This window comes from Artibeus jamaicensis, unplaced genomic scaffold (genome assembly GCF_021234435.1).
Source record: "Artibeus jamaicensis isolate MK-2021 breed Jamaican fruit bat unplaced genomic scaffold, CSHL_Jam_final scaffold_2693, whole genome shotgun sequence".
NCBI lineage: Eukaryota > Metazoa > Chordata > Mammalia > Chiroptera > Phyllostomidae > Artibeus > Artibeus jamaicensis.
In genome coordinates this window covers 1,090,002-1,107,428 of record NW_026522033.1, presented here as the reverse complement: position 1 = coordinate 1,107,428, position 17,427 = coordinate 1,090,002, and the positions used below count along the sequence as shown (strand labels likewise).

Below are 17,427 nucleotides of genomic sequence, written 5' to 3'. Positions count from 1 at the left end.
CCTCACTAATGTCCCCGTTCATCCTTTAGATAAGGTCCCTCTGTAACCAAATTAAAGCAGCAGCAGCATCAATAGGAGTTTCCTGTAAATCACTCCTGGGAACCAGTATGTGGTCGGTCAGCAAAACATAACTGTCCTCATGGTGTAAAGGGGGTAACAGGTGCAGTTCAGGTGGTCACACTGAGTTAAAGTGATACCAGGTGGAGAGAGCAGGATACTTCCTAAGAAACCTATGGAGGGACAGAGACGTGTTGAATGGGCTGAGAGGTCAGTGAAGAGTCAGCAGAATGAGGAACACAAAGGAGCACCCAAAACTATCTCTTCTTCCTGTTCACACAGCCTTTTTCCCATGGACGAGGAGGGGCTCAAGAGTTCGGGTGCAGAAGAGGGTAAAGCCCCAGGTCCCTAGACCTGGACGCTAATGACATTTCGCCAGTTCTCACTCACTTTGGGTGTCCGAAGTCTAGAGTGGTTACTCAGCGCTCACCGCGGGTAGATTTTAAAAATTTCTCCACTGGGGAAAGTCATTCTTCGCAAACGCTCAGGGGTCTCAGGGGACCCCGAGCCCTGCCCCTGTTGCTTTCGGGGTCCCTGGCTCTGCCCGAGACTTGGGCTGGTGAGTGCGGGGTCGGGAAGGAACGGCCTCTGCAGGGCAGCAGGGGAGGGACGCTACACGGACTCTGGATGGCCATCTGCAATTCCCTGGGCTCCAACCTAGACCCCTGACTCCTGCCTTGGCTCCGCGCCCTCCTCTCAACCACCGCCCCCTTGTAAGTCACCCTGCCCGGACGCTGCTTTTTCTATGGGACTTGGTGCTAAAAGAGTCATTGCAGCCTCCCCTTGGGACTTTAAGGATCCCTGACTGCTGTTTCTGTAACTGGCATCGGAACTTGTCTGCATTCTTACCAGCACACTGAGGAGCTGGTGCCCAGGCCACCCTTTCCACAGGGACCTGTGTCCTCTCCCCAGGGGACTGTCATGTCCTAGCAGAGCTGGGGGAGCTCGTCCCCATCAGTGCTCATGTTCCTTTGAGATTCTGAAATCAGAATCTGGGTATGAATTGTTTTAGATCCTTCCTATAAAGGGTCAGTGGGTTAAATGAAAAAGAACCTACAATGGGAGAGAAGACATCAGTGACTGAGAACCTGGGAACCTTCCAGAATCTGGGTGCTGAGTCTGTTGCAGGTGGGGGCGGCTGTGAGGAGCAGGACGCTCCGTGTGTTGCGGGCTCCGACGGGGTCATTCCTCGGTTGGGTCTTTGTTACTGTTTTGTCTTGGCCGCTTCGGGAAAACCTTGTCCCACCAGGACCTGGGATCCCAGGGACAAGAGTGCCACCTTGTGGTGGCTCCAGGACTGCGCTCAGTGAGGGCTTCCTGTGGCCGCGTCAGCCTGGGCTCCAGCTGGGTCTGGCCTTCAGCCCCTATCTTGTATATTTGTTTTTTTTTATATAGGTATTGTACCTATCCTTGTTTTTTTAAATAAAATGTGGGTGTTTTTATTAGCTTTTTTTTTTTTACTGTTTGGTTACTGGTTTCCCAGTTTTCCCCATTGCCTTTCCCTGCTCTACCCACATCCCTTGTTATTACAGTGTGACTTTTCACTAAGTTTAGTGCAGTTGGAGCATCATCCCAATATTCCGAGATTGCAGTTCTGACCCTTGTCAGGGGCCAAAGTCAACCACTGACTGTGTGAATAAGTGTGGCGACCAATCAACATCTCTCTTCCCACCCCGTCTCCCTCCGACTCTCTGAAAACAATTGCTTTTTGAAAAAAGCTGTAGCCCCACACAGGACGGAGGTAGAAGGTGGGGCCCTGGCAGGTGCTCAGACCGAGAGAGTGGGGCTTTGGTGCACAGACCGAGAAATGGCTGCAGAGCGATCACTGGCCATTCCCCCACGGGAGGTGTCCACCCCCCACCCCGTGTTCCCCTGCTCAGGGCCCTTTCCCCACTCCCGTGTTGCTCTGCACAGGACCAGCTGGCTGAGACCCTGCGGTCCTCCCGGGAGGTGGGAACGACAGCCCGGCAGCTGGGCGCACAGGTGCGGAGGAGGTCCAGCCTGCACGCTTCGGCCTCGGGTCCGTCCCTGCTGGGGCACATATACATACACGCACAAAAATACGTACATATACACACCGCCGTTACTTCGAACATATCGCTAAAATGAAGAGAAATATTTCTTTCACTTGCTCCTTTTTCCATTTAATTTCCTTGCATCTTTATCTGAGGACTGTTTTTCTCCCATTTTTTATAGACAGAGGAAGGGCGGGGGAGAGAAACATCGATGTGACAGATCAGTTGCCTCCTGCATGTGACCCACGCAGGAGTCGAACTAGCAACCTTGGCCTATGGGGATGACGCTCTGACCAACTGAGCTACCTGGCCAGGGCGGTACTGCCATAGTAGGCAGGGTGGCCGTGAACTCTGAGGGGGTTGGGAGCGTGCAGGGCTCTCTCGTGTGTCCCATCACACACTCAGACTTACCTGGTACGGTCAAACTTTTCTCACGAGCCAGACAGTAAACGTGTCGGGCGCTGGGGGCCACACCAGCTCAGTGCCACTGGCTTAGCCCTGCCTCTGTAGCCACGGGTGTGGCTGGGTCCCAGTCAGCTTTGTTTCGGGAACTGAGCAGCCAGCCCCACCCCCCGCTGTGCTGACCCGGCTAGGGGTGTCCGTTCTGGGACCTGCCGTGGTTTGTCCCTGGCACCAGGAAGGGTGAGTTGCAGCCTGAAACAGGTGCCAGTCCCACGTGGTGGGAATGACAATGACACTAGGGGACCAAAAATGGGACAGATGGCCCTCTGCTGAGCACAGTGGGCCTGGAGAGAAGCCGGTATTTCTGGTAAAGGAGGCTCAAGGCCCAAGCCCACTTACAGGGAGGTGGTGACAAGAGTGGGTTCGTGACAAGAACCTGCGGCTGGGCCCCACTGAGAAAACACACTCGGAAGGCCGCCCCGGAGCACGAGCGAGCTCCGGAGCGTGGTGCCCTGAACCTCTGCCCGGCCGTGGCCTCTGGTGACCCCTGCTGGCCGTGGACTGCACCTGCCTCCCGGCCCCAGACCCCAAACCCCGAGGGCACCGGAGCGCTGCAGCTGGGCCGCCTGCAGGAAGGCCCTCCCTGGGTGCACGTCTGTCCACTCCGGCCGTCTGGACAGAGACTCCTGTCAGAACCGCACCCATACGACCCTCCCCAACACCCACGAAGGGCCCAAGCCCTGCCATCCGACCCGCGGGAACACGAAGACTACTTGGAAGAAAAACAGCAGGCACATGTAATAAAACAGTGGGAGTGAACGGAGGTGGGAGGGGCCCTCCCAGGGACAGGCGGGCCCCCACACCCCCAGTGTGCGGCTCACTGGCGGGAGGACTCTTAAATGGCGGCTCCGGGGAGAAGTGGCAGCTAGAACATTCCGCAACGACTACAGGAGACACAAGACTTGGAGCAGAGAGGCCCAGGACAGAATTCGAATCAAGCCCAAAGCCGCTGGGGTCCTGCCGGTCCTCTCCCCCACCGACAGACATGCAACAAAGGCAGGCACTGAGGGGAGTCCCGGACCCTGAACCTTCTGCTAGAACACAGCAGCACACATCTGGCTGCCTTCACCGCCTTTCTCCACTGACTTCAGAGACCAGGCAAGCGAGGCGGCGACTGGCTGCCCCGCCAACTGCAGCCCTGGTTGGCTGATCCCTGTCTGTGCGGGAAGGGGACTGAGACGCCCCCTGGGCCACAGGGCGACGCTCCAGCCACGCTCCAGCCACGCTCCAGCCACGCTAGGTTGGAGGCCCCTCTCCCCGCCTCCTGCCCACAATAAGCACCCCCAACCTACTCCCTCCCCGAGGACCCCACCCTCCAGGCAGGCCCAGGGGACAGCGTCCCAGCACCTGAGCCCTGGACCCGCTGACCCCGTAGCTCGCATCCCTGGCCCGGTACCCCACTGGCCCATTCCGTCCAACCAGCCCAAACCACCTTCCCATCACCCTGGCCTGCAGGAGGACGCCTTCATGCTGTCACCCCTCAGGGGCAAGGGCCCAACAGCTGTTCTGAGGGTGACACGCAATGCCTCACGATGATCAGCACAGACCTTGGCCACAGCTCAGCTGCTCCCCCTGGACTACGACTCACTGGTCTGCACCTGTCTGCCCCCTCCTCACCTGTGCCCAGAGTGTCTCCTAAGCAAGAACTAAGGCTGGCTGACCACAGGGTGCCCCGACCTGACAACCACCGGGCCAGGGTTCAGGTCCCCCCACCTCACACAGCTCTCCCCACTCCAGAAGCATCAGGAAATGAGGGCTTCTGAGAAAGGGGTGCTGCCCCCACACCCTGGGTCCCCAGCGTGAAGGGTCACCAGAACCACGGATGGGCACTCTGGGAGCCACACCCATGAGAATTGCCATTTATTCCCGAAGTTGCCAAAATCACCAAGGACTCACCGAGGGAGTGAGGGGAGGAGGCTCAAACACTGATTGAGGAGGGCCAGTCGGGAGTGGGAGGGGGGTGGGGTGCAGCTGTCCCTCCCTTTCTAATGCCACGGGAAGAGGTCCTCCTCTGACCGGCACCCTCCCCACCCCCACGTCCAGTTTCTCGGGGAGGCGAGGCGGTGGGGAGGCGGGAAGAGGTGTAGTGTGAGTGGCCCCGGGAGGGAGGGCGCGGGGCCCGCTTCACATGCACTCACAACACTGGTGTCCCAGGCAGCGGGAGCCGGGCAGGCCGGCCCCTCCCGCCCCGGCTTATAGGAGGAAGGGATTAGTGTTGGGGGCCGGGGGTCCTGGGGGCATCATGGGGGGCAGGCCCGGGCCTCCGCCCAGAGGAGAGATGTACGTCGGAGGGGCCCCCGGGACCGGGGGCCCCGGGCTGAGCCGGAGCTGGTTCAGGGTGAGCGTCGCAGGGGGTGCTGGCTGGAAGGGGTTGGTGACGGAGGGGCCGGTGGCCGGGGCTCCTGCAGGAGAGAAGAGGACAGAGGCGCTCAGTACAGTTAAGGGTCTGCCGGGGCCGGAGGCCAGTGGTGGGATCAGCGGCCCTGCTCTGATCCGGAGGCCACACACTCACCACTTGGCAGGAAGGGGTTGGAGGCCTTGGCTCCCGGCAGCGTAGGGCCCGGCCGGGTCACCAGCGAGTCCAGGTCAACTAGGGCTGCGTTGGGCCCCAGGAATGACTCCGGTGTCTTCCGTGTGGGCGGCGTGGGCGTCGGGGTGGCTGCGGGCGGGGGGCTCCCCACAGCCTCGGCCAGAGAGCCCCCGACCCCGCTCATGTCGAAGGCCCCAGGACTGCGGGCAGGCACCTCCCCGGCCAGCAGCTGCAGCTCCCCTGGAGGACAGAGGGGCCCTTGGTGGAGGGGCGGAGCCCGAGGGTGAACCGGAAGGACACCAGGAGACGCCTCCACACTGGCGCCTGCTGGGTCCTCGGCCGCCTCCCCGCCCATGCCCACACAGAAGCGCAAAGTGGGGAGTCCTGCGGGTGACGTGTCAGTTTGAGGTTTGAGTTCTTTTTTTAAAGAAGTTGATTTAAGGGCCCTGGCTGGCGTGACTCAGTGAATTGAGCACCCGCCTGCGAACCAAAGGGTCGCAAGTTCGGTTTCCAGTCAGGGCACATGCCTGGGTTGTGGGCCAGGTCCCTGGTTGGGGTTGTGTGCGAGGCGACCACACATTGATGTTTCTCTCCCTCTTTCTCCCTCCCTTCCCCTCTCTGAAAATAAATAAGTAAAAAAATCTTTTTTAAAAATCCCGTCTAAGGCTGCACAGTGCCCTAAGGGCGTCCCGGACGAGGGCCCACCGCTGCCTGCGAGGGGCCCGTGGGCCCCAGAGGTATCTGCTCCCATAAAAGTCTGCTTCCCTGGGAGACAGAAAAACGAAAGGGAACTAAGGGGACATCTCGGGGAGACAGACAGCTGAGCCTGCAGGTAAGAAGCTCCAATGAGAGCCCCTGGAATGTCAGAGACAAACCCAAACGAGGGCCGACCGTCCCCAGACGGCCAGGCTGCCTCTGCCAGACAGACAGGTGCTGAGGGCCCCAGGAAGAGCCGTGCGCAGGTGAGGAAAGAGCGCGCTGTCCCTGCGGTCACCACGGCAGCTGACTCCTGGAGGAAGCCTCTGGGGCCCAGGGCCGGGGGGTCAGAGACCAGCACTCGGGCAGCTCTGGGGGGAAGCCGCCTTCTGCCACACGTGTGACTCTAAATCCGAAGTTACTCCAAAATGAAGCTGAGACCTCCTTTTGAAGATGGGGCGACGACCAGTTCCACCTCAATAAAAGCTGTTTTTAAAAAAGCCAGGCGCTGGGCCTGACCCAGGGCTGCACTCGCACCGAGTCTCCCTCTGGGAAGCGGGCGCAGCGGGCACGGCAGGGCGCTCACCTGTGCTGCTCCCCGAGGTTGGCAGCGCTGTGCGCAGTCGGTCAAAGTCGGAGAACTCGTCGGGCTCTGCGTCAAACCCCCCGACCACTGTGGGGGACACGGGGGGGGGGGTCAGGATGTATGCTCAGCTCCCCCAGGGCCAGCCTTCCGCCCTGCCCTCCTCGGGAATCAGGGGATCAGACTCCACACTGGCAACTCTGCCCCTCACCCAGCACCCACCCAGTACCTGCAGTGCCATTAGTGCTGGGCTTGGCAGGTGACCCTCCCCAGGGGTCCGAGAAGGCCGGGGCCGGGGCCCAGGGATCGGAGGCTGGGGGTCCACCGACCAGGACCCCACCTGGGTGAGGAAAAAGGCACATGAGGAGCTACGGCCCACCTTCGGCAGGTGGGGCTTTGCCTCCTCTGAACAAGCCCCCTCCAGGTCTCTGCCCCTTACCTGTACCCCCGGGCCCTGCCTCCCACCCCATCAAGTTCCCACTGTCCCAGCAGGGCGAGCACCTGCCCCATGGTCACTGGCGTCCAGCCCCTCCCCAGCGCCCCGGCTGCACTGTCGCATCCGGACTGTCCCCAGACGAGGCCACACTCACCGTCCGAGCTCCCCCACGGGTCAGGGGTGGGCCCCTCTCCAGCTGCAGGGGCCTGGGTCCCCCCCCACGGGTCAACAGAGGGCCCTGCCGGGGCGGCAGGTCTCCAAGGGTCCCCGGAGGCTGGTGTTGGGGCCGGACCACCCCAAGGATCAGCAGCCGGAGGGGCGGGGGGTCCCCCCCAGGGGTCCGAGGTGGAGGTAGCCGTGGGGATGGCAGCAGCCATGGGTGCTGGGCCCCCCCAAGGGTCCGAGGCTGTCGGAGGAGCTGGGGCCGTAAAGACATCAGCAAGATCCATCAGGGACGACTGCAGAGAAAGGGTGTGCGGGGCGAGCCCGTCAGAGAGGATGGGGGTGGGAAGGAGACAGCGCGCGAAGTGGGAGCAGGAGCCCCGGGGAGGCGGGGGCGCGGCCAGCAGGCCCATTCCTGGTACCCCCAAGTCCAGCCCCGCACGCTCACCCCTCCACCACTCCCCCATGCCCACCACAGCCCCTGAACAGAGGAGGGCAAACACCAGACGCCCATGCGGGGCTGTCCCCACACCCTCCAAGAAGCCCCACTGATGGGCACCCCACGTCGGCTGGGAGCCCAGGCCATCCCGGGTGTCCGCGTCACTGCCCCCAGGTCCCCCGTGCCGCACACGCACCCACCACAGCACTTCCCTGCATCCTGGACGGACCCGGCTGACCACAGCCCCGCCTCTGTGGGTGTGCAGGTGAGCCCCCACCCTCCTCAGGACAAGGGAGCAATGGGGGGGACCAGGGGCCATCTTCCCCCAGTTCCTGCTGAGCCACGTGGGGCACCCTTTGGCCACACCAGCTATGAGCTACCTGCTGCTGCCCACTGGGACGGGGTCCAGTCCCCACCCTGGGCACGTGCAGGGGGATGGCCCTGCTGTGGAGACACTTCATACGCCCACAGCGGCTAGTGAGGCTGCACGGCGAGGCCAGCCTGGACGCCTGCCCCACGCGCAGCGCCCCCACGCGCAGCGCCCCCACGCGCACCTCCTCCTGGCCCACGGTCTCCCGCTTGCTCTCCTCTATGGCCATCTGCAGCCTCAGGTCGTCCCCACGGCGGATCCGCTCCTCCTGTTTAGGCCGAGAAGACAGGCAGCAGGAAGACCTCAGAGTGGAAGTGAGAGGACAACCCGAGACCACCCCCCGCCCCCGCCCCCCACAAAGGCGGCTGAAAAATAAAATGGGATGTGGACGATGTGTGGGGTGGGGTGGGACACAGGGACACAGGCTGGGGCACGAGGACGCCGCTGGAACAGGCTGGGAAGCACAGGTCTGCACTGGGGGGCGGAGGAAGCCCGGGTGCGGTGTGGGGACGGGGAGGCCCTGCTCCTCCTGCAGGAGCGGCTGGTGGGCAGCTGCTGCACGCAGTGGCTGTCACCTGGGGTCCGGGATCCGGCTGACACAGGTCTGCAGCTGCAAATGCTGCGGGGTGAACGCGTCAACTGGGACGGGACCGTGGGGTGGGGGCCCTTCTGGAAGACTCAAGGAGGCGGGACCTGGGGAGGAGTCCCAGGGAGCCTGCGGGGCGGGGAGTCTGCTCTGACCTTGTCATGTTCCTCACGGCTCAAACTAAGGGCCAGCTGCAGCTGGACGTCGTCCTCGGGGCCGCAGGATGGGGGCTGGGGGAGAGAGCGTGTGAGGGGGCGGGGTGGGGGCGGCAGGCCAGGGGGGAGAGAGAGGGGGGCAGAGACACAGAGAGACAGACAGACAGACGGAGACAGAGAGCCAGGGTCAGACAAGGCCAAAGACAGAGGAACAGCCCCCAACCTGGAGTGGGGGAGGCCGGGACAGACAAGGCCAGCACTCGGGCAGGAGAGGACATTCCCAGGACAGCGCGGCCCAGAGGCAGACGACAGGGTTGGAGAGCGAGTGGAGACAGACCGGGAGACAGAGCGGGCCTCTTGGGGGGGGGGGGACTGGGCTGAGGGCGAAGCATGGAGATGGGATGGCAGAACGGAAGTCGAACCCTGCCGCACCCACCCCGGCCCGCCAGGCCCTGGTACCTGGTCCGCCTCCTCCTTGCTCATGGCCAAGGCCAGCTGGAGCTGCAGCTCCTCCTCCCCGCTGCTCTGCGGCCACGCCTGCTCGGCCTCAGGCGGGGCCCCCGAGCCCACTGCTGCCGAGGAGGCTGGGAGGGAGAAAGGGAGGGGCAGTGAGAGGCAGAGAAGACAGGGGAGCCCAGAGCCCGACCTGCCTGCTTCCAGCAAGACCCTGTCTGGGACCCAGACACCAGGCTCCGAAGGTGTGGGGGAGGGCACTGTGCCCGAGAATCTCCAGCCCCACTGGGAGGGACAGGTCAGGGAAGGACAGCCCGGCAGACGAGGGAGGGCACGTAAGCCTCGGAGCCTCAGCGGGGGCTCCCGCACCACGTGGGACCTATCGCAGGGCTTCCTCCCGGACCTTGGCCGGGACGGCGCCCAGCACAACCCCAGGGTGGGGGGAGGCCGGCACCGTCATGTCCAGGGCTGGTCGGCACCTGTACTTCTGGCAGGACTGTGGGCATTAGGGGAAGCATCACACCTGCACCCCATCCCCCGCTTCCTGGGGCACCTCAACCCCATCCTAGGTGACCAGTCTGGGTCATGAGTGAAGAAAAGATGGAGAGCTGGGGGAAGAAGGGGCTGACCCGACAGGGGCACAGGCGGGCATGGCCAGAGCTGACCGGCCCTGAGCCGGTGGAGAAGCAGACGTGCCAGGCGGGAAGGCCCCACCTCAGAGCCCTGCACCCGTCCGTCATCCCGGGGTCCGAGACCACTCCCCGCCCCACACACAGAGCCCAGGGCTGGGGCCAGCACACCAGGCACCAGCCACACTCGCTGGGCCCCGCTGGGCCCCGCTGGGCCGCGCTCGGTCCCACTCAGCCCATGAGCCAAGAAAGGCGTTCAGGTTTTTAAGTGGTCAGGGAGAAAAAAACTCAAAAGATGTTTAAACAGTATCTTGAAACGTGAAGAAAAAAACACAAAACTGGAACTTCAGGACCGAAGACGAAGGCCTGAGGACACAGAGCCTGCCTCACACAGAGGCCCGTCTGGTGACAGGAGGAGTGGCCCCTGAGGACACGGCGGGCACATGGCCCTGTCTGTCCCAGCCCAGAGAGGACGCCGCACGCACGTCTCTCCACACCCCGTCCCGCTCCCTGGACCACCGCCGTCCGTGGCCTGAGCGTGTCCCTGTGTCCACGTGCGTGCCGGACAGGGACAGATCTGAGCAGAGCGCCCAGCCCCCCCACGGCCCCGGCTCCTGCGGGGAAGCAGGGCAGAGACAGAGAGCCAGTGGCCTTGCAATGGGTGACCGACACGGACTCCCTAGTGGCCCTGTTCCAAATGCTGGTCACCACCCCTACCTGAGCCCACTCACCCCCACCAACAACTTCTGGAAACCTCACAGCAGGCTCCGCAGCCTCCAGCCACTCCGTCACCCACCAGGGCCCCTGTGAACCTTGGGCAGCCCCCTGGGGCCTTCTCCCTCCCCAGGGGGCCGTCCCGAACCATGGGCTTGGGGAGCGCCCTCTGGTGGCATCTGTCCTCTCCTGGACACTGACCACTCGCAGAGGGGACCTCGAGCGCCCCCATCCAGCCACTCCAGGCCCAGGCTGAGGGCAGGGCACCCTGGGCCTTCAGGGACACTCGCTAGCATTTGCGGGTGAGCCAGAGGAGCCCGCGTCCAGGTGAAGAGGGCAGGGAGGGGACACGCCGCCCCGGGGCCTCACCGGTGGCAGTCTGCGCCAGCTTCTCCTTGGTCTTGAGCGCGTGGGCACGCTCTTCCCGCAGCCGGTCCTCGTCCCGCAGCAGGGCCACCAGCTGCTTGGCCTTCTCACGCACGTTCACACCCTGGTCCTTGCCGTCGCGGTCCACGTACTGGAAGTCCTTCAGCGTCTGCACGGCGTACATGTTCTCCTTGCATTGCTGGGACACCCGCTCCGAGCCCGTCTTGATGAGGTACTCCATCAGCGTCATGGCCTGGGGCAGGGGCACGCGGTCACTCCTGCCCACGCCAGGCAGCAGGGCACTGCAGGGCCGGGAGGGCCACACGGGCACGTGCCCCCACCCGCGGGCCTGCAGCACCGGGTCCCGAGGGAGAGCGGCACTGGGCAGCAGCCGTGGCGGCCAGCACCTGGGCAGCGGCGGGGGGCTCCGTGGGCATGGGGCTTCTGCCTGGGGAGACGAACTTTCCGGAACTAACCCATGGGGACGGCCAAAGAGCTTAATGTCCTTGAACTACAGGCTTCAAAAGGGTCAATGGCATGGTCTGTGACCCCTGTGCACCTCCCTCACGGGATCTGAGGGGGCCGGCAGCCGCAGTCACCCAACCCCGGGCAGCGGCACGGAGCCACCTGCTTCTGCACCACGAGAGCCTAGAGGAGCCGGGCTGGCCCGCACCCGGCTGCCTGCTCCACAGTGCGTTCGCGGCGCTCTCTCCGGTGCATGGATCTGCCTTTGGTGCCTTCTGCGCTTCCTGACGTGACAACAGACCATCTTCAGCAAGTTAAAATTAAATGGGGGCAGGTGGCAGGCGAGGCCTTCGTAGTCCCCGATCTTGAGGCCTGTGGGGCTCTGGGGAGCAAGGCCTGGTGGCAGCCCCTCTCGGACTGAGCGACCAGGGTCTCCAGCCCTGGAAAGGGCACGCCGTAGAACTCGCAGGTGATTCCAGGGGCTTCCCGGGGCCCCTGAAACCTGCCAGGACACAGCAGAGGGAGGGGCCGGCACATGGGGCAAGCCCTCTGCACTCGCCCCGCCCTGGGCCTCTGCCGTGTCCCCAACCTGCAACCAGCCAGGCCTGGACTTGGCACAGCTTCCCAAAGGTGTGTCCACAGGATTTACCTCTTTAACTGCAGATTAGTCTTTAACTGGCCCTCGAGGTGTTTGCATGTTCAAGGAGGAAGGAGAGGAACAGCCACACCCACAGGGGAGGCTGGCTGCAGACCACCCCCCCCACCAGCTCTGCCCCACCCCACACAACACAGCTCCAGGGAGCAAGGCGTGGCCGTCACTCGATGAGGGCCACAACACCACATAAGCAGCCTCACCTCGGCTCAGACTGGGCCCTGCGCCAAGCGAATCCTGAAAAACCTCACTTTCAGAGCTTGGAGACTTTGGAACCGCAGTAAAGAAGATGGTGAACCCGGAAATAAGCCACACACCCATCAAAGGTGAGATGCGTGTGGTTGCAGAAGTCGACGCACGCCTGCCGACCTCCCAGACAGAACCGGGAGCACCAAGGCAACGCAGGGGCCCTGGGCCACACAAGTCCCTGCTAAGGAAGCTCTAGGACAATCTCAGCACACAGAAGGCAGGGCCCAGTGCCTCAGGGGTGGGAAGTACCTTCCACGCCCCCAGGTGGCCACCACGGGTGCACACACCTGCAGGAATCAATGGCAAACGAAGAACGTGTTTCAAAAGCAGGCAGCCAGACAGGCCAACAGTCCCTGTCCACTGTGAACGCTGCCCGGTCAAGGGTGCCCAGGTCCCCAGGACATGAGGGCTGGACACCACACAAGCCCACCTCCCAGGCCATGAGGCCGTCCTGACCCTCAGCCCTGCCCCACAGACCTGACACCCACAGGTGCCGCCCACAAAGCTCTATTCAACAAAGCAGCAGGGGCCGGACTTGGCCTTCGGGCCGAAGTTTGCTGCCCAGGCCCTGCATTCCTGGGACGAAGCAAGTGGTGGAGCCCAGTCAAGAGGGGCTCTGGGGTTCCCTGCACAGCGCTGTGGCGTTGGGGGCCCTAAGACTCTGTGCCCGCGTGTCCTCTCCTGGGAAACGGAGACAGGAAAAGTGCCTCCAGTCTCCCTAACCCACATCACCATCTCCCAGACGTTGGTCAGGAAGAACCTGTCGCCCTGGGTTCCTCGGACTCACCGCCCCTCACACACCTGTCCCTCTAGACGCCCAGGCCCTGTCCCTCTCCGTCACCTGCATGCAGAAGCTCGCCCGCCAAGGATCAAACAACTGACTCAGCAACGAGTTGATCAAATTGTGGGCCCAATTTTGGTCTGTCGAGGTGAGCAGGATGGGGCCACAGCACAGGCCTCGGGCCCTGCTCTGCCCACCGCCACACGTGGAGCAGGACCGCAAGTGACGATCACTGAAGAAAAAGCAACAGCAGGCCCTACCAACAGTCCTGGGCCAGACTCAGGCCAACAGCCCTGGACCAGATCTTCACTTGGAGGGAAGTCCAGGGACTGGCCTACAGCCACACCACCGGGAGTGGGGCCCGGTCACCCACCCCAGCCCTTGGCCACTTCTTTACCAGGGGTGGGAAGCGGCAGCGGGGGACACACCAGACCCCCAGAGCAGCAGTCAAATGGAGGCCCAGGCACTGAGTGCTGGCTGCAGGCGGGCTCCCCAAACCCAAAGCCTGCAACCTGTGTCTGGCCACTGGGTGAGCGTGCGCACAAGTATTAACAGGGCGAATAAATGGGTCACTTTTGTGGGCAGCACTTCGGCCACATCCATCAAAATGACACACACACGTCCTTGGACCCATAGTTCCAATTCTAAAAACAGCAAACACAAGGATATGCATGACAGTCACGTCTGTGACAGCTGGGCACAATAATCGCGACCAGCCCGCGCAGCAGAGAAATCCCTTCTTCCCAACACCTAGCACTGGGCCCCCCCAACAGTGGCACAGGGCCATGGGGCCATCCTGCTGCCTGCCTGCCTGGACGTCCACGTCCCGACGGAAGCCAGAGGCAGCGGACATGGCTGCCCCCAAAGGCGGAGACTGACTCCACACAGAGGGACGGACACTGCGCACCTGCTTGCAGGCCATCCAGCAAGGGCAGCTGTGGCACGCGGCCCCTCCAAAGGGAGCTCCCGTCATTGGGGTCAAAGCCCTAAGATGTGCACTTGCAGCCTCCACTGATCGAGAGATGCTACACAAAGACGCAGAACTCTGGCTCCTCTGGAAATTCGGGGAGGTCAGCCACAGCCCATCTTTGGCGCCCACCCCGAGCCCGGCCCAAGCCCTATGCCCACCCGCAGGCACCAACCAACCTTATAGACATGCCGCCAGTTCTTGCCGTGGTCGTTGAGCCGCTTCCAGATCATGCTCATGATCTCTGAGAAGGCCACGACGTTGTAGGTGAGGTCGGCAATCTCGGACATGAGTGAGCTGGACGGGCCCCAGGGGTCGTTGCTTGTGGCCTCTCGGACCTTGATCTCGGCCTCTGAGTAGTTGTGGACTATGTTTTTCATCTGACGCCGGAGTGACGAGGTCGACATGGTGGCTGGTGAGGATGCAGGGAGAGGGTCCCCCGGGGCGTGGTCGGAGGGAGTGACTCGAGGAGGGAGGCCCGGCCGGGGCTGGCAGGTCACTGCATCTGAGGAGAGAAGAGGACCTTGGACACACAAGCAGGACCTGGGGCTGACTGCCTGAACCTCTACCCTAGGGGGCGCTCCCCCACCCCCACTGCCAGCCAGGTGAAGGACGTGGTCCTAACAATGACCTAGGAGGCCCTGACTCTTGTCACCCTCCATCTTAGTCACCCCATCCATTTTGGTTCCTCAAATGTGCCCAGCTCCTTCCTGCTCAAGGCCCCTGCTCAGCCAGGCAGAGCAAGCAGTGACACATTGTGGCCCCAGGGGACACAGCTCAGCACTTCCTGGCCTAGTCACTTGAGTGGGCCGACAACTCCCGCATCTCAGTTTTCTCCTCTGTAAGATGGGGCTCCACTGTGCAACCCAGGGGGCGGGGAGCAGGAAGCAGGCTACCCACGTGGGTGGTGTCATAAGCTGGTCACCCTGCTCTCCCTCTCCCCAGTCACCAGGTCACTCCCACTTGCCCCGAGGGCGTCACTTAGCTTCCCAGATCTGAAAAAGCCAAGCACCAAGATCTCCTTTGGGGGTAGAGGCCTCATGGGTGTACCTTTGGCCAGGTGGTTCTACACTCATCTGTCTGATTCTGTGGCTAAGGCCGACCAAGGCCATGGTGGCAGAGACCACGTCGGTCTGGACATGGTTTTTCCCATCAGAGAGCTGGCCCGGAAAAGCCATTCAATAAACTGGAAGGAAGGGAAGCAGGGGGAGCAGGAAACACCTGGGGGCGGGTGGAGGAACAGAATCTAGGCAGAAGCCAGGACATACACAGAGAGCAGGCAAGGAGGGAGTGAAGAGATGGGGGCAGGGAGGCGCAAGGAGGAGAGATAAGGAACAGCACAGCCCTGGGCTGTGTCCTCGCTCTGTGCCAGGCACCCATTATCTCTTTTAACACCGATGGGCCTCTGGGCCATCGGGCCTTCGTGTTCTCACAGGTGCCTGGGGCCCACGGAGATTAAATACTTCAGCGAAGGTCACCAGCTAGGCCTGGCAGCACAGACTTGACCCCAAGCCAGCCTGGGCTCTAAAACTTGTACTTTTACATTGAGATGAGGGTGACATGTGAGAAGGTGTCAACCAGAAGGGTGAGAATCAGGAAAGCGGCGGCTATCCCCGCAACAACTCCCCAGCCCTGACCCTGAGCCTAGGGCTCCTGTGTGCTGGGTACATCCTAACTCATTTAATCCTCACAAGTGTGTGATTCCCAGGCACCTCACCAGGGAGGAAACTAAAGCACAGAGAGGGACACAGGCTTCAGCCGGGAGCAGCCTGACTCCAGAGCAGGCTCTGACCATTGCGGGCCACAGCAGGCCACAGCCTCACCAACCCACCACCTGCCAGGGCCCCCGCAACCTGAGTCTAGTCCCAGGTACTCCAGGACAGATGGGAATGGTTGAAAAGAGATGGCTCCGGCACCGCGGCCAGTCGACAGAAGATGATGTAAGAAAACGGAGAGGAAAGGGTAGGGGAGAGACAGGGAGAGAAAGGCAGAGAGAAAGTGGACAGAGACTCAGGTGCGGTGACACTACCAGACACCGCTACAGAGCCATAGAGTCAGACAGCGAGGCAAGGCATAGAAAAACAAAAAGACACAAACAGAGGCAGTAACCTGGGGCTGAGAAACACAAGAGGAGGAAAATGGGATCTAACAGCAAGAAGAGGGAATCTGGTTCCCAATCCTGGCCATCAGCTCCCAGCAACCTGCTGGGAAACAGAGGAGGAGAATCCCCCCTATCCCGCAGGCTTGCTGTTGAAATGAGACAGGCACATAAAGTGTTTGGCGCTGGGCCCCACAGACAGTAGGCACTCGGTAACATCAGCCGCTGTTGTTATCACAGAAAACCCACAACAGTTCCACAAGAGAGGTATCAAGACACACCACCTCAATCCCGTTTGTTTACATCGAAGTGTGTGAGAAAAATACACAACTAGTTCATGACGGTCGCTGAAATCCCACAGACGCCACATGGCATAAAAGTAAGGTTTTCAAAATAAATTAAAGATTACATAGCAGCGGGAGGGCAACGCAAAGTTCTTCAGGGGGCACCCAAATGACGGACATCAAACACCGCGGGACAGACAATCTGTAACAGTGGGAAACAAGGGCTCCCGGCGGTAAATTACACGCTTTCCCCCAGCCAGACAGCGTCTCCTCCATCACCAGCATCCCCTCCGTCAAAATGCACAGTGGCCCTACGAGGAGCAACGACGATGCCCACGTAACAGGCTCAGACGCTGCGATTTGGAGGTAAGAGGAGTCACCGCAGACATCCCAGGCGAGCAGGTACCAGGCCTGATTCCAGAGCCCGGATCTTCAGCCCCAGACTCAGTTGTCTGGGGGAGGGGCGCGTCTGAGCTCCAGCCAAAGACCCGCGGTGCGAAAGAGGGCACAGGGAGCGACACCTGGCGAACAGAGGACACGGACGCCCAGAGCAAGACGAAAACGTGAGTCGTGACCAGCAGGCACGAAAAAATGCACCAGGACAGTGCTTTATAAAAACAGCGACATGGCATGAGCAAGGCCAAAGCGCTGACAGAGAGAGGCGCTGACAGAGAGACACGCTGGAGACGGAGACGCGGGTGGTGCAGGCCCACCCGGCACGGACACCGGAAAGCCGAGAAAGCGGTCGGGGGCCGACAAACCCTCGAACCCAGCCCGCGCTCACCTCAGCCCCCTCACGCCGGGCTCCGGGGGGTCATGGCGGGCAGCCCCCTGTCCCCGCTCGGCCTCGGTGTCGCGGGTCGCGCGCCGAGCCGCGGGCAGCAGACGTGGAGATGCACTCGGGCGCAGGCGCGGACGCACGGAGGGCCGCACGACGACGGCCCCGCCGCCCCTGCGCCCGGGAGGGGCGCGGAGAGCCGGGCGGGGAAGGGGAGCCGCCAAGCGGACGGGAAGCAACCGAAAGAAGCGACGGACCGGAACCGGAAGTAACCGTGCGCCCCGCCCAACCGCGAAGAGCCTGCGCAGCAGCCGCTTCCGCGGCCTCCGGGCGAGCGTCACTTCCGGCGCGCGAGGTCCCGGCCACAGGTGTCTGCTGTCTCACTTCCTCCCGCCGCCTCCAGGTACAAAGGACGTTCCCCGAGAGGTGGAGGCCCCGCCACATTCACCCCACGCAGTCCCTGCGCGGGCGCGGAGTCAGACCGTCGACCCCTCCTCCCC

General features: G+C 62.4%; 1 protein-coding gene across 2 annotated transcripts; it reads right to left on the bottom strand.

Moving 5' to 3' along the window:
- Positions 1–4,379: 4,379 nt before the first annotated feature.
- EPN1 (epsin 1) lies at positions 4,380–17,202 on the bottom strand. 2 transcript variants are annotated; one of them, XM_037159765.2, is made up of 11 exons: positions 16,934–17,201; positions 13,947–14,272; positions 10,657–10,906; positions 8,951–9,075; positions 8,492–8,566; positions 7,935–8,018; positions 6,934–7,237; positions 6,573–6,683; positions 6,347–6,433; positions 5,047–5,304; positions 4,380–4,936 (listed from the first exon to the last, which is right to left on the bottom strand). In XM_037159765.2, the coding sequence occupies exons 2-11, from the start codon at positions 14,172–14,174 to the stop codon at positions 4,728–4,730; spliced, it is 1,731 nt and encodes a 576-aa protein (XP_037015660.2). In that variant the 5' UTR covers positions 14,175–14,272; positions 16,934–17,201; the 3' UTR covers positions 4,380–4,727. The 2 variants fall into 2 exon arrangements, with proteins under 2 accessions (XP_037015660.2, XP_037015661.2); XM_037159766.2 differs by lacking the exon at positions 8,492–8,566 and having other exon boundaries at positions 16,934–17,202.
- Between the last annotated feature and the right edge of the window lie 225 nt (positions 17,203–17,427).

Bases quoted from the DNA above. Each gene is read 5' to 3' on its own strand.
- EPN1 (XM_037159765.2), bottom strand. From the start codon at position 14,174: ATGTCGACCTCGTCACTCCGGCGTCAGATGAAAAACATAGTCCACAAC. The intron at 9,076-10,656 runs GTGAGGCCCCGG...TCTCCCTCCCAG, and splicing joins GCTGGCGCAGACTGCCACCG to CCTCCTCGGCAGCAGTGGGC. The intron at 6,684-6,933 runs GTGAGTGTGGCC...TTCCTCACCCAG, and splicing joins CCCGTGGGGGAGCTCGGACG to GTGGGGTCCTGGTCGGTGGA.